At 36.3% G+C, this 16,150-nt stretch overlaps 1 protein-coding gene across 3 annotated transcripts in view; it reads left to right on the top strand.

Moving 5' to 3' along the window:
* Rab26 (RAS oncogene family member Rab26) overlaps nucleotides 1-15,470 on the top strand; it is a 162,507-nt gene extending 147,037 nt beyond the window's left edge. Inside the window, exon 6 of one of the 3 annotated variants that reach the window (XM_067788918.1) lies at nucleotides 14,802-15,470. In XM_067788918.1, the coding sequence (XP_067645019.1) occupies nucleotides 14,802-14,916 (115 nt within the window). In that variant the 3' untranslated portion in view covers nucleotides 14,917-15,470. The remainder of the gene's footprint in view (nucleotides 1-14,801) is intronic. The other 2 variants (XM_067788921.1, XM_067788920.1) reach the window with 2 other exon arrangements.
* The last annotated feature ends 680 nt before the right edge of the window (nucleotides 15,471-16,150 follow it).

The following is a 16,150-nucleotide window of genomic DNA, read 5'->3' as shown; positions in this document are numbered from 1 at the left end:
TGTGCTCGGCTGTGTTCACGATTTGCTACTTGCATCTGGTCATTTGTTTTCCCGACACTGTGCTGTATTTTTGCAAGTGTTGGGAAGTCGCAATAAATTGCGTTTACCACCTTAGGGCCTACATTCCTTTTTAGAGCCGAAAATAAACTCTCCATACTGTTAAATTCGATTGTATGTCGAACATATTACCGAAAAAAAATTTTTGTTTTTCTGCAATTTGCATTTCCCTCAGTAAGGATAATTTGACTCCTAAACTGATTCACAGGAAAATTGATGGATTTTATAACATTGAAGGAAGATATTTCACTATGTGCTGTATTTTGCATAGATTCGTTGTTCGTTATATCATTCAAGAATTGACGCGATAGGGCGTCGGCAACGACGTTCTCCTTTCCAGGCTTGTAACAAAATGTGGGGGAAAACTCCTCCACGAAAGCTCTCCATCTCTTCATTTTTGAATTTGAACTCTTGTCCCCTATAAAAAAAGTCAGAGGCTGGTGATCCGTGAAAATCCTTATATTCTTCACTCCATAAAAGTAATTTCATAGGGCCTTCAATGACCAGACAATAGCCAGAAGCTCCCGCTCATTTGTAGCGTAATTTTCCTCTGTCTTCCTTAATATTCTGGAAATCATAGTTATTGGGCGTCCATTCTGAGATAAAACAGCTCCCAGTGCATGACTCGAAGCGTCTGTTGTTAATTCAAAAGTCTTTCCAAAATCAGGATAGAGCAACAAAACATCTTCGGAGGCAAGAATTTGCTTAATTTTCTCGAATGCATTTATCGCGTCTTCATCCAAATCAATGCGGACGTTTTTGGATCTATTTGCCCCGATATGGCCGTTTTCGCCACGCTAAATACCTAGTAAGAGGCTTGGCTATTGCCGCGTAATCTTTCACGAATTTTCTGTAATATCCCGATAACCCAAGGAATGACCTTAAGGCTCTAAGGGTTTCAGAGATTTTGTAGCTCACAATATCTTTTATTTTCTCTGGTGAAGTCTTGACTCCCTTTTGGGACACTACAAATCCCAAGAACTCCACTTCTTCTTTAAAATATTTCGACTTCTCGACCGAAACCCGCATATGTGCCTTAGCCAAATCGCCAAGTATTGTATTTATATGGTTCAGATGAGTTTTTTCATCAGGGGAAAATATTATAATGTCATCGATATAGACGTGACAAAATTTCCCAATATGTGGCCTGAGAATATCGTATATTGCCCTTTGAAAAATGCTCGGGGTATTCTTAAGTCCAAACGGCAAACGACAGAACTCGTATTTGCCATTATTGACATTGAAAGCAGTTTTCTGGCGATCCTTCTCTGCCAACAGTATTTGATGAAAGCCGGACTTTAGGTCAAGAGTAGAAAAATATCTTGAATTCCCCAAGTTGCTCAAAATGACAGAGGTTTCGGGTATCGGATGCTTATCGGCAATGGTTTTGTCATTGATCTTTCTAAAATCGACTACCAGCCGAAGCTTGGGTTCACCGTTTTCATCCAGTCCTTTCTTCTTCTTTCTTCTTTCTTTTTCACCACATGTATGCCCTGTCCGGTTCCGCAAATGCGCATTTATTTTTTTCTATTATTTGCATGAACACTTTCCTAACGCTTAGCGGAACCGTGGCAAAGTCAATTTCGAAATTATTCACTTCTTCGGAACCAAAGAAGTGCAGTTCTTGCCTGCAACCTCTATAGCATAAAATATCATCCATTATGTTAATTTCTGCCTCAATTTCCTGTAGAAAGGCGTACCCTACAATGGCATCGAAGGTTGCCAACCCTGAACGGATAAAATATGTGCCTATATGATCCAAAAGCGAAACCTTACATTTTTCTGTAACTTAAGTTTCGCCATTTATCGTTCTCACCTTAAATGCGTTGGTATGTAGACTCCTGGGCACTCATCTCAGATCGCTATTTAAAATGAACGATATCGGACTATAACCACGCCCATTTTTTCGATATCGAAAATTTCGAAAAACCGAAAAAATGCAATAATTCATTGCCAAAGGCGGATAAAGCGATGAAACTTGGTAGATGGGTTGACGTTATGACGCAGAATAGAAAATTAGTAAGATTTTGGACAATGGGCGTGGCACCGCCCACTTTTACAAGAAGGTAATTTAAAAGTTTTGCAAGCTGTAATTTGGCAGTCGTTGAAGATATCATGTTTAAATTTGGCAGGAACGTTACTACTATTACTATATATGTGCTAAATAAAAATTAGCAAAATTAGATGAAGAACACGCCCACTCTTTAAAAAATTTTTTTTTTTTAATTCAAATTTTAACAAAAAATTTAATATCTTTACTGTATATAAGTAAATTAAGTCAAAATTCAACTCCAGTAATGATATGATGCAACAAAATACAAAAATAAAATAAAATTTCAAAATGGGCGTGGCTTCGCCCATTTTCATTTAGTTTGTCTAGAATACTTTTAATGCCATAAGTCGAACAAAAATTTACCAATCCTTCTTAAATTTGGTAGGGGTATAGATTCTATGACGGTAACTGTTTTCTGTGAAAATGGGTGAAATCGGTGGAAGCCACGCCCAGTTTTTATACACAGTCCACCGTCTGGCCTTCCTCTCGGCCGTTAACACAATAACTTGAGCAAAAACCGATATATCTTTACTAAACTTAGTCCACGTACTTATCTGAACTCACTTTATCTTGGTATAAAAAATGGCCGAAATCCGACCATAACCACTCCCACTTTATCGATATCGAAAATTACGAAAAATGAAAAAAATGCCATAATTCTATACCAAATACGAAAAAAGGGATGAAACATGGTAATTGGATTGGTTTATTGACGCAAAATATAACTTTGGAAAAAACTTTGTAAAATGGGTGTGACACCTACCATATTAAGTAGAAGAAAATGAAAAAGTTCTACAAGGCGAAATCAACAGCGTTTGGAATCTTGGCAGGAATACTGTTAGTGGTATTGCATATATAAATAAATTAGCAGTACCCGACAGATCACCTGGTCCATATTTTGGTTGATATCGCGAAAACGCCTTCACATATACATCTAAGGGCCACTCGCTTTTAAAACCCTCATTAATACCTTTAATTTGATATCCATACCGTACAAACACATTCTAGAGTCAACCCTGGCCCACCCTAATGGCGATATCTCGAAAAGGCGTCCACCTATAGACCCAATGCCCACTCCCTCTTAAAATACTCAGTAACACCTTTCGTTTGATACCCATATCGTACAAACATTCTAGAGTCACCCCTGGCCCACCCTAATGGCGATATCTCGAAAAGGCGTCCGCCTATAGACCTAATGCCCACTCCCTCCTAAAATGCTCAGTAACACCTTTCGTTTGATACCCATATCGTACAAACATTCTAGAGTCACCCCTGGTCCACCCTAATGGCGATATCTCGAAAAGGTGTCCACCTATAGACCTAATGCCTACTCCCTCTTAAAATGCCCAGTAACACCTTTCGTTTGATACCCATATCGTACAAACATTCTAGAGTCACCCCTGGCCCACCCTAATGGCGATATCTTGAAAAGGCGTCCGCCTATAGACCTAATGCCCACTCCCTCTTAAAATGCTCAGTAACACCTTTCGTTTGATACCCATATCGTACAAACATTCTAGAGTCACCCCTGGCCCACCTTATGGCGATATCTCGAAAAGGCGTCCACCTATAGACCTAATGCCCACTCCCTCTTAAAATGCTCAGTAGCACCTTTCGTTTGATACACATATCGTACAAACACATTCTAGAGTCACCCCTGGCCCACCCTAATGGCGATATCTCGAAAAGGCGTCCACCCATAGACCTAATGCCCACCCCCTCTTAAAATGCTCAGTAACACCTTTCGTTTGATACCCATATCGTACAAACATTCTAGAGTCATCCCTGGTCCACCTTTATGGCGATATCTCGAAAAGGCTTCCACCTATAGAACTAAGGATTACTCCCTTTTAAAATACTCATTACCACCTTTCATTTGATACCCATATCGTAAAAACACATTCTAGAGTTACCCCTGGCCCACCCTAATGGCGATATTTCGAAAAGGCGTCCACCTATAGACCTAATGCAAACTCCCTTTTAAAATGCTCAGTAACACCTTTCGTTTGATACCCATATCGTACAAACATTCTAGAGTCACCCCTGGCCCACCCTAATGGCGACATCTCGAAAAGGCGTCCACCTATAGACCTAATGCCCACTCCCTCTTAAAATGCTCAGTAACACCTTTCATTTGATTCCCATATCGTACAAACACATTTTGGAGTCACCCCTGGTCCACCTTTATGGCGATATCTCGAAACGGCGTCCACCTATGGAACTAAGGATCACTCCCTTTGAAAATACTCATTAACACCTTTCATTTGATACCCATATCGTACAAACATATTCTAGAGTCACCCCTGGTCCGCCTTTATGGCGATTTCTCGAAAAGGCGTTCACCTATAGAGCTAAAGCCCATTCCCTTTTAAAATACTCATTACCACCTTTCATTTGATACCCATATCGTACAAACACATTCTAGAGTCACCCCTGGCCCACCTTAATGGCGATATCTCGAAAAGGCGTCCAACGGTAGACCTAAGGCCCGCCCCCTCTTAAAATGCTCAGTAACACCTTTCATTTGATACCCATATCGTACAAACAAATTCTAGTGTCTGCCCTGGTTCACCTTTATGGCGATATCCCTAAATGGCGTCCATCCATAGAACTATGGCCTACTTTCTCTTAAAATACTCTTTAATACCTTCCATTTGATACACGTGTCATTCAACCACATCCCAGGGTTACCCTAGGTATTTTTCTACATGGTGATATTCCTTATTTTGTCTCCATAGCTCTCAACTGAGTATGTAATGTTCGGTTACACCCGAACTTAGCCTTCCTTACTTGTTTTACGTAATTTTTAGATGTTCCGGTATCCACTAATATCTTAAGCTTCTGCCCGTTGTTCAATGTTTTAGTGATAAATGGCAGAAGCGAGTTTACCCTAAAAAATTTATTTCTTCGGGTATGGGGTCTCATTTATATTATTAACGCTAGGAATTTTTGGAGCAACCTTTTTGGTCGACTCCAGTGGTTTCTTAGGAGCTTGCGGCTGCTGTTTCCGTTGGAAGCTTTGCATAGCACTCCTAAAACTTCTGTCTACTTCCATAGGCTATGGGGAGGGATCCTGTCTTATGTTCGTATTGCTATTCCCTGATCCCTGTACCCGCTATGGTGCAGCTATGTTTTGTTGTTGCGTGGACGTACGGGATAGCCTCTGATAATGAGGAGAGGATGTGGGTGTTGGATTTTGTCTGGAGTTATTCCAGAACGTATTGGCAAAATTATACCTAACCTGGTTTGTTTCTAATTCTTGTGCTAAGACAAAGGCCGAGGGCATATCGTCCGGTTTGCAAGAGAATAATATGTCACACATTGGACGCTTCAGTCCCGATATGAAGACTCTTAAGGCATCGTGCCTATATTTGGCGTTCAATGAGGCGATGAGTTGTTCATTGCCCTCGTTAGTCATATTGACCTTATTTGTGATTAACGTTAGCTTGCGTTCGACTTCATCATAAAAGTCTGTGATTGTTTTGGAACCCTGCTTTAGGGTAGACAGTTCTTGTTCAAGTGTATAGAGCGAGCGTTTGTCGGCATAGGCAAAGTCCACTCTGTACAGAATTGCCTGAAAATTTAGCACCGTATTATAAGAACTTAGGAGCATGTCGGCATTTCCAGTTACCTTGTTGCCTATTATAGCTACTGCCTGGTAGTACTTTGAACTACCCTTATACTTTTCGTACAATTTATGCCCTGTTACGGCAGCCTGGCGCCAAGAAACGTATTTTGACGTAAGTCCACTAAACTCGGGTACCGACTTTACCACGCCCAGTGATTCATTACACTCTCTTCCGTTAACTATCTCAATTTCCTTATACTCCTCTACTGCGGACGGGACCTCAAGAACGTTCAGTCTTCCTATTAGGTTATCTACGGTTGCCTGAAATTGCTATCTACTATCTGGTCCAATGCCTGCGTAACGGCTGTTTGTAGTACTGTAGTTTGGTCCATCGTTTGTATTGTTAAGTTGGATAGAGTGTCAATAATGTCCTCTAGATCACGTAATTCTTTAACACTCATAAAAATTCAACCTTAATTTCTTTTTCCCCTATTTATCTCTTTTTATTCCAAAACTAAAAAATATTATAAGTTGTAACTACTTGGTGCTTAATTAAACTTACGAAGCGATAATTCCGCACGCCACTCTCATGTGTTAGTATTTTGATGTGCTGCCACGCCGGTATGCTGGTGTGCTGACCCGGATTCCAAAATCGTTCCGTGGTGATGTTGTCCCTGATATGGATAATTTCTTCTTGGTGTTTTTTTTTTCAAACCTTTTATAAGGATTTTTATACCTTTCATGAAAATGAAATGGTATATTAATTTCGTCACGAAACCCAAAATTGTGAGTCCTTAAAGGAAAATAGATAGACCCACCATTAAGTATACCGAAATAATCAGAATAAATAGCTGAGTTGATTTAGCCATGTCCGTCTGTCTGTCTGTCCGTCTGTGCGTCTGTCTGTTTGTATGCAAACTAGTCCCTCAATTTTTGAGATATCTTGATAAAATTTGGTGAGCAGGTGTATTTGGGTGTCCGATTAGACATTTGTCGGAACCGGCCGGATCGGACCACTATAGCATATATCCTCCATACAACCGATTTTTCAGAAAAAAGAGGATTTTTCTAATATCTTACTCAATTTAACAGATTGAAGCTTCAAACTTCACCATATACTTTCGTATATTGCACATATTGTTGCCTGAAAAAATTGATGAGATCGGTCGTATATATAGTATATATCCCCCACAACCGATTGTTCAGATAAGAAACTTTTCGTAATTACTGCCCTATTTTAAGAGCTAGAGGCTTCAAATTTCAACGAATGCTTACGTATATAGCATATATTGTTGTCTGAAAAAATCATACAGATCGGTGGTATATATAGTATATATATGGTGGTATATATAGTATATATATATATTTTCGCAATTTTAGCCCCATTTTAACAGCTAGAAGCTTCAAATTTCACCGAACGCTTACGTATATGGCATATATTGTTGTCTGAAAAAATCATAGAGACCGGTGGTATATATAATCTCATACAACCGATTGTTCAGATAAGAGACTTTGTGCAATTTCTTCCCCATTTTAACAGCTAGAAGCTTCAAATTTCACCAAATGCTTACGTGTATAGTATATATTGTTGTCTGAAAAAATCATTGAGATCGGTGGTAGATATAGTATATATGTATCTCATACAACCGATTGTTCAGATAAGAAATTTTGCGCAATTTCTTCCCCATTTTAACATATATATAGTATATATATATATAGAATATATCTCATACATAGTATATATCTCATACAACCGATTGTTCAGATAAGAAACTTTGCGCAATTTCTGCCCGGTTTAACAGCTAGAAGCTTCAAATTTCACAAAATGCTTACGTATATAGCATATATTGTTGTCTGAAAAAATCATAAAGATCGGTGGTATATATAGTACATATATGGTGGTATATATAGTATATACATATATTATATATATATTTTCGCAATTTTAGCCCCATTTTAACAGCTAGAAGCTTCAAATTTTACCAAATGCTTACGTATATAGCATATATTATTGTCTGAAAAAATCATAGAGATCGGAGTCTATATCTCATACAACTGATTGTTCAGATAAGAAACTTTTCGCAATTTCTACCCCATTTTAACAGTTATAAGCTTCAAAGTTCACCGATTGCTTACGTATATAGTATGTATTGTTGTGTCAAAAAATCATAGAGATCGGTGATATATATAATATATATATGATGGCATATATAGTATATATATATAGTATATATATTTTTTTTTACGATTTTGGCCCCATTTTAACAGCTAGAAGCTTCAAATTTCACCAAATGCTTCGTGTATAGCATATTGATGTCTGAAAAAATCATTGAGATCGGTGGTATACATAGTATATATCTCATACAACCGATTGTTCAGATAAGAAACTTTGCGCAATTTCTGCCCCGTTTTAACAGCTAGAAGCTTCAAATTTCACAAAATGCTTACGTATATAGCATATATTGTTGTCTGAAAAAATCATAGGGATTGGTGGTACATATAGTATATACCCCATATAAACTGTATTTCTTTGCCCCTTTTTTACGGCTAGAAGCTTCAAAATTCAAAACATTTCATCAAATAGTTACGTTTACGTCATATATTGTTGAAATACGTGATTCGTAGTCATAGTTTTTACACGCAGACCACAAAAAACCTGAAACTTTGCATCCTCACACAAAGTACCTACCTATTTTTATACCTTTCATGAAAATGAAATGGTATAATAATTTCGTCACGAAACCCAAAATTGTAAGTCCTTAAAGGAAAATAGATAGACCCACCATTAAGTATACCGAAATAATTAGAATGAAGAGCTGAGTTGATTTAGCCATGTCCGTCTGTCTGTCTGTCCGTCTGTCTGTTTGTATGCAAACTAGTCCCTCAATTTTTGAGATATCTTGATAAAATTTGGTGAGCAGGTGTATTTGGGTGTCCGATTAGACATTTGTCGGAACCGGCCGGATCGGACCACTATAGCATATATCCTCCATACAACCGATTTTTTTGAGAAAAGAGGATTTTTCTAATATCTTACTCAATTTAACAGATTGAAGCTTCAAACTCCACCATATACTTTCGTATATTGCACATATTGTTGCCTGTAAAAATTGATGAGATCGGTCGTATATATAGAATATATCCCCCACAACCGATTGTTCAGATAAGAAACTTTTCGTAATTACTGCCCTATTTTAAGAGCTAGAGGCTTCAAATTTCAACGAATGCTTACGTATATAGCATATATTGTTATCTGAAAAAATCATACAGATCGGTGGTATATATAGTATATATATGGTGGTATATATAGTATATATATGGTGGTATATATAGTATATATATATATTTTCGCAATTTTAGCCTCATTTTAACAGCTAGAAGCTTCAAATTTCACCGAACGCTTACGTATATGGCATATATTGTTGTCTGAAAAAATCATAGAGATCGGTTGTATATATAGTATATATCTCATACAACCGATTGTTCAGATAAGAAACTTTTCGCAATTTCTACCCCATTTTAACAGCTATAAGCTTCAAATTTCACCGATTGCTTACATATATAGTATATATTGTTGTGTCAAAAAATCATAGAGATCGGTGATATATATAATATATATATGATGGTATATATAGTATATATATAGTATATATATATTTTTTTTTTGCGATTTCGGCCCCATTTTAACAGCTAGAAGCTTCAAATTTCACCAAATGCTTACGTGTATAGCATATATTGTTGTCTGAAAAAATCATAGAGATCGGTGGTATATATATTATATACTTCATACAAACTGTCATTTTTGCCCCTTTTTTACAGATAGAAGCTTCAAAATTCATTAAGTTTCATAAAATAGTTACGTTTACTTCATATATTTTTGAAATACGTGATTCGTAGTCGTAGTTTTTACATGCAGACCACAAAAAACGTGAAGCTTTGCATCCTCACACAAAGTACCTACCTATTTTTTATTTTATATTTATCTTAAAAATCGTTTAGATATGTTCAAATTTCACCAAATGCTTACGTGTATAGCATATATTGTTGTCTGAAAAAATCATAGAGACCGGTGGTATATATAATCTCATACAACCGATTGTTCAGATAAGAAACTTTGTGCAATTTCTTCCCTATTTTAACAGCTAGAAGCTTCAAATTTCATCAAATGCTTACGTGTATAGTATATATTGTTGTCTGAAAAAATCATTGAGATCGGTGGTATATATAGTATATATCTCATACAACCGATTGTTCAGATAAGAAACTTTGCGCAATTTCTGCCCCGTTTTAACAGCTAGAAGCTTCAAATTTCACCAAATGCTTACGTATATAGCATATATTGTTGTCTGAAAAAATCATAGGGATCGGTGGTGCATATATTATATACCCAATATAAACTGTATTTTTTTTGCCCCTTTTTTTACGGCTAGAAGCTTCAAAATTCAAAACATTTCATCAAATACTTACGTTTACGTCATATATTGTTGAAATACGTGATTCGTAGTCATAGTTTTTACACGCAGACCACAAAAAACCTGAAACTTTGCATCCTCACACAAAGTACCTACCTATTTTTTATTTTATATTTATCTTAAAAATCGTTTAGGTATGTAGATCTGTTCACTAGATATTTCTTATCCTATACATCCGATTATTCGGAGATTACGAACGGGATAAGATTATTATTCAGCCCCATTCATGAAAGGTATGAAGTCTTCGGCATAGCCGAAGACAGTCCCGTCCTTACTTGTTTTGGTTGTCATTATCGGCTTATTACTTTTGTATCAAGTGTTCTTGTTTGTAGCGAGCTTAAAGCCTTTATTATTTAAACTGTTTCAAATTTCGATCCTTTTATAGGGATTTTTTTGTTCTGTCTTTTTATGAAGATTCTTTTTTTCCCCACATATTGTTTTAGATTTCAATCCTTTTATAAGAATTTTTTTTTCTGTCCTTTTATTATGATTTTTTCTTTTTCGCAAATTGTTTCAAAGTTTGATCCTTTTATAAGGATTTTTCACACATAAAGCTATTTAATCCTCTTACAAGGATATCACAATTTTATTCCGTTGGGCGCCAATGAACTAGAGTGCCATTCCGTTTAGCGGTCAAAACAAATCTGAATCTTTATTGGTATTTCTATACATTTTTATGCATATTTTGCTTACAAATTATTTACTTTATTTTCTTATTCTATTCTTAGCTTAATCTACGCCCTCTGTAATGCATGCAGATGTTCATATGGGAATTTGGCAATGTCATCATTTTCCGCGAATACTAGTTCACTAGCTTTGAGCAGTGAACAGAATATGTAGGAAGACCAACTTAAGTGTGGTCATGTTTCATTATGTCGAAACAGAAGCGCATACTCAAAAATGCATTGTTTAGTCTGGTGTCCGAGTGTGGATAAAATTATCCAGAATTTTCCTGTGGGAATATGGCACATGGTATTAGCGTTAACCGCTGTTAACTTGCATAGTAGTGCAGCTCTTTGCACCTTTTGAAGAGCAAGAACCGTCGAGGATTTATTCAGGGCGGGCCACTATACCGCCACCCCGTATAGCAATATTGGCCTAACTATGATAGTGTATATCCAATGCACTATCATAGGGGACATACCCCATTTCCGTCCACGTTCCGTGGTGTTTTGTGTCCAGTTCAATTTCTTATCAAGTGTGAGCCCTAGATAGTTAGCGGACTCACTTAACTTAAACACTGTGTTTGCCAGCACCAGCTCCGTTTTATTTGGGTTCACGCCCAGACCATTATCAACGGCCCATGCTTCGACCCTTCTTAATTCCACCTGCATAATACCGCAGAGTTTGTGGAAACTTCCCACTTATCACCAAGGTAAGGTCGTGAGCATATGCTATAACTTTACAGCTCCTCTCCTCCTCCATGTCCCTTAGCAGCTGATTCACCGCCAAGACCCACAGCAGAGGGGATAGGACTCCACCCTGGGGAGTTCCCCTACTGACGAACCTGCTCACCGATACCCCTGCAAGTTCTGCCTGTACTACCCTGCATAGTAGCAATTTGTGCACAAGACCCACCAGCTGAGATTCGATGCCCAGATCAGTCAGTACCTTAATGATTGAGTCGGGTTTCATGTTATTGAACGCTCCTTCTATGTCTAGGGAGGCTGCCAGGCTGTATTCCTTGAAGGAGAACGATCTCTCTATGCACGGTTTAATTTCGTGCAATGCCGTTTCCGTTGATTTACCTTTCATATAGGCGTGTTGTTCGTCAGAGAGTTGATCATTCACTGCCTCCCTTCCATCACCTTTAGTTGAAACGAAGATAGACTGATGGGTCCGAAGTCTTTAGGCATCGCGTGGCACGCTTTGCCTGCTTTGGGAATAAAAGCCACTTTAGCGTATACGTGGGATGTGGTTTAGTGCCACGACACCTTGTATTATAGCGTATAGCCAGTTAGTGCTGCATTCCAATGATTGTTGCAGTTTTATAGGTGGACTCCGTCCGGCCCTGGAGTTTTGAATGATTCAAAAGATTGGATGGCCCAAGATATCCTATCTCTTGTAGTTGTGCAGTGTAGGTTGCACTGTTGCTTGTGTCAAGCTTTGTGTATCCCCTGGTTAGTTCCTAGTTGCACCTGGAATCAAGTTGCCTGCATCGAATATAGAAGAGTGAGGATGGTCAATGCAAGAAGAAACGGATAGTTGTTCCCAGGAAAAGGATTCCTGACGTTCTCAGTGAACTACATAATGGTCCAAGTGGAGTTCATCTTGGAATCACGAAGACGTTCGAGAAAATTAAGCACAGATTCTATTAGGTTGGTTGCCGTCAGTCGGTCACTGAGTGGATTGCCAATTGCGAGGTTTGCAGCAGAACGAAAGGGCCCAAAACCCGAAGTCATGGCCAGACGAAGCAATATAACTCAGGTGCACCATTTGACAGAATCGCTATGGATGTCGCAGGTTCATTTCCTACTAGCAACCACGGGAACAAATATGTATTTATATATATGTATTGATGTATGTATGTATTTTCATTTCATCTCATTAAATGGTTAAGATACACCAATCTCTTGAAAAATACTCTTTCGTAAAATTTTTAAACATTTCGTTAAAGTGTTAAAATAAAAGTTCTATTTTTTGGTATGTTTGCGTGTTTATGCTAATGTTTGTAATATACATACATATCTAACTCTTTATATGTACTTAAAGAAGGATGTATGTTTGTATATAGCACATGGACCCGAAACCACTGCGCCAATTTTATTCAAATTGCATTGTCGTTTCACAGCAACCCAAAGTTTCTTCCCGGAAACTGGACCAGTGACGGATATATTCGAACAAATTCTATAAACGTTTCGATTTGTCTGAAATTTGGTATATAGGTAGCCCTTTGCGTAGTTTAGTATTTACGACACTTTTCTTCCAGGAAGTGGACTAGGAACCGATCTGTTCGAACAAATCCTATTCATAGTTCGATTTGCCTGATATTTGATATTTAGGTAGCCCTTTTCCAAGATTAGTATTTACGACACTTTGATTCCTGGAAATGGACCTGGGACTGACTGGGACGGGGCCTGGGTTGGGACTGGGAGAAAAAGGGGAAGTAGAAAGACACTGATATAGGGATATATTAAGACTAAGATAGAGAAATAGTGATAGATGGAGCGCAAAAGAAGTTAGGGAAAAGGCGGAAGGGGAGAAGAGACGCAGAGAAGAAGAAAGGTAGAGGGAGAGTGCGAGGGGGAGGTAAAGTAAGCTATAAAACTTATACAGATATACCAAAGTTAGGGCACAACAACATCTGCCGGGCCTGCTAGCTTATATATACATATGTATGCAGGTGACGTGTTTGCCTTGAGTTGCTGTGTAATTTCGCTCATACCAACTTTACCACGTACCTAGCTCCCAGATTACTATGCTTATCCTTTCATTCTTTATTACTCCATACGAAATACCAATACCATACACTACTCCCAAGCTTACATATTTTCTAGTACTACATATAGTACATACATTACCCATCCGCTTATCCATTCTCTAATGCTCCATACAATACATATACCAATGTTACATATTACGGTTATGGTTACACATTGTCTAGTACCCCATATAAATGCAGGCGTAGTATGGTATATGTATTTTTTCCATGCTGAGTATAAGCATATAAATATAAAGTGTAACAAGCCCCAAAAAAAGATATTAATGATAATATAATTATACTTAACCAAGATCATCTAATAATTCTATTTAATAAAGAAATCTCTCCTAATAAATTTAATGATGGAGGAGCAGATATATTACAAATACATAATAAAAATCATCATAAAGTCATTGAAGGCATAAAATTTAATAAACCCTTATTAATTAATAATCTACGACTCCCTAATCGTTCATAAGTAATATTTGCTAAACAAAATAAACCAGATGAACAAAGACCATGAGCAATTATTAATACATAAGCACCAGATAACCCTCAATAATTTAATGTTAAAATACCTCTTAAAACAATTCTTATATGAGAAACAGAAGAATAAGAAATTAAAGATTTCAAATCAGTTTGACGTAAACAAACTAAACTAATTAAAAATCCTCCAATTAATCAAATTCTAATAAAAATAAAATTATATTTAACCCCACTAAACTGTAAAAATGAAAAAATTCGCAATAAACCATAGCCCCCTAATTTTAATATAATTCCCGCTAAAATTATTGAACCTGAAACAGGAGCCTCCACATGAGCTTTAGGTAATCATAAATGCACTAAAAATATAGGTATTTTTACTAAAAAAGATATAATTAATGATAGATACAATAAATCATAATTAAATAAATACTTTTACAAAAAATAAAAATTTAAATTTATAAAAATATTATATAAATAAAAAATACTAACCAATATGGGTAAAGAAACAAATAAAGTATAAAATAATAAATAAATCCCAGCTTGTAAACGTTCAGGTTGATACTACGCCTGCATTTATATTCTACATGTATCCGCCATATATCATACCTCCTACAAAGCCTACGCTCACGCCTACACTTACATCTAACGCTACCATTCAAGATTCCCCCATACCGTGCGCTGAGATGTTTACAAAAAACATGACTTAATCACAGTGCTAATTTTAGCATATTTTACTTATTTCAGGCAATTGAAATGTCGTGGAACCGTTAATGGCGATGATGGTAAATTCAATGTTCACGATTTCGTACGAGACAATACAAGAGCAAGAACCATGTGCGCACAATGCAAAGCGATGTAGAAAAATGCAACCTGCTGTATTTGCCAATAACTTTTACGATAACTTCATTCTGATATGGAATAAATAAATGTATAACTGTAAAAGTCCTATCACTTGTGTATTATGTTTTGTAACAGACTGAGCCTTAGAAAAATTAGACGTTTTTAGTCATTTATTTATTTATTAGTCCACAAATTAAACAATCATACAGACCAAATATGCAAATATCATGTACGATATAAGTAACATACTGTGGCGAATATTTGCACTTTCGATACGTCACTATGCCACTGAAAGAAAAAACAGCCACACATACAGCGCACAGTGCTTCGTGTAGAACAAGCTAGCTGGACAAAATTATTTTATGAGATTTTCCGTTTCATATGCAGTCATTTATTACAACTAGGTCATTTTTTTCAGCCATATGTTCTTTTTTTTATTTTTTTCCAAAATTTTACTTCATATGCATACATTTGCTTATTTCATATACAGTAACTCATGTGAATAAGTGACATAGATCCAAAAAAATTTAAAGGACTTAAGAATATTACTTTATTGTACTTAAATTGAATGGACTACAAATCTCAATACTCTAAAAAATTCGAAAAAAAAAATTTTTAATTTTTTATGAAAATTCCTCCAATTTTTCAAACATTTTTTAAATATAATTTAGTTTTTGTTATAGATCGTGACAAATTTTCTTATGGGAAATTAGTTATAATATGAAAATTCGTCGAATTTTTCAAACATTTTTTAAATATAATTTAGTCTTTGTTATAGCTCGTGACAAATTTTCTTATGGGTAATTAGTTAAAATAAATTTGCGAAAGCGAAAATTGTAATAATTGTCCAAAAGGGGTGTCTACTTATTTATGTGAGTGACTGTACATACATATTTTGTATTTATTTGAGTATTTATCCTGGCAGTACAATTTTTACAAAATTATTTTATAGTACCAGTCAGGAATGTAAAAGTAATTTACAATAATAATAATAACAATGTAAATAATTAAATTAATTATGTGAAAATTACTTATTACAAAAACTTAAAAGTAAAGTATCATACAAAGTAGAAAAGACAATAGATTTAAATTAAATAAAACCTGACCCAACAAAAAGTTATAGGGTAGGTTATCTTTTATAATTATGTTATTATTCGCTATCATCACTTTCATTCGATGAGGCACTTGTGGAATAGTCATGAGCATCAGCAACACTACTGTGAAAGCTTGAAATAACTGGGGTATTTATTGAC

This window comes from Eurosta solidaginis, chromosome 5 (assembly GCF_040869045.1).
Source record: "Eurosta solidaginis isolate ZX-2024a chromosome 5, ASM4086904v1, whole genome shotgun sequence".
Classification (NCBI taxonomy): Eukaryota; Metazoa; Arthropoda; class Insecta; order Diptera; family Tephritidae; genus Eurosta; species Eurosta solidaginis.
The sequence above is the reverse complement of the archived record's forward strand: the minus strand, read 5'-3'. Positions and strand labels throughout refer to the sequence as shown.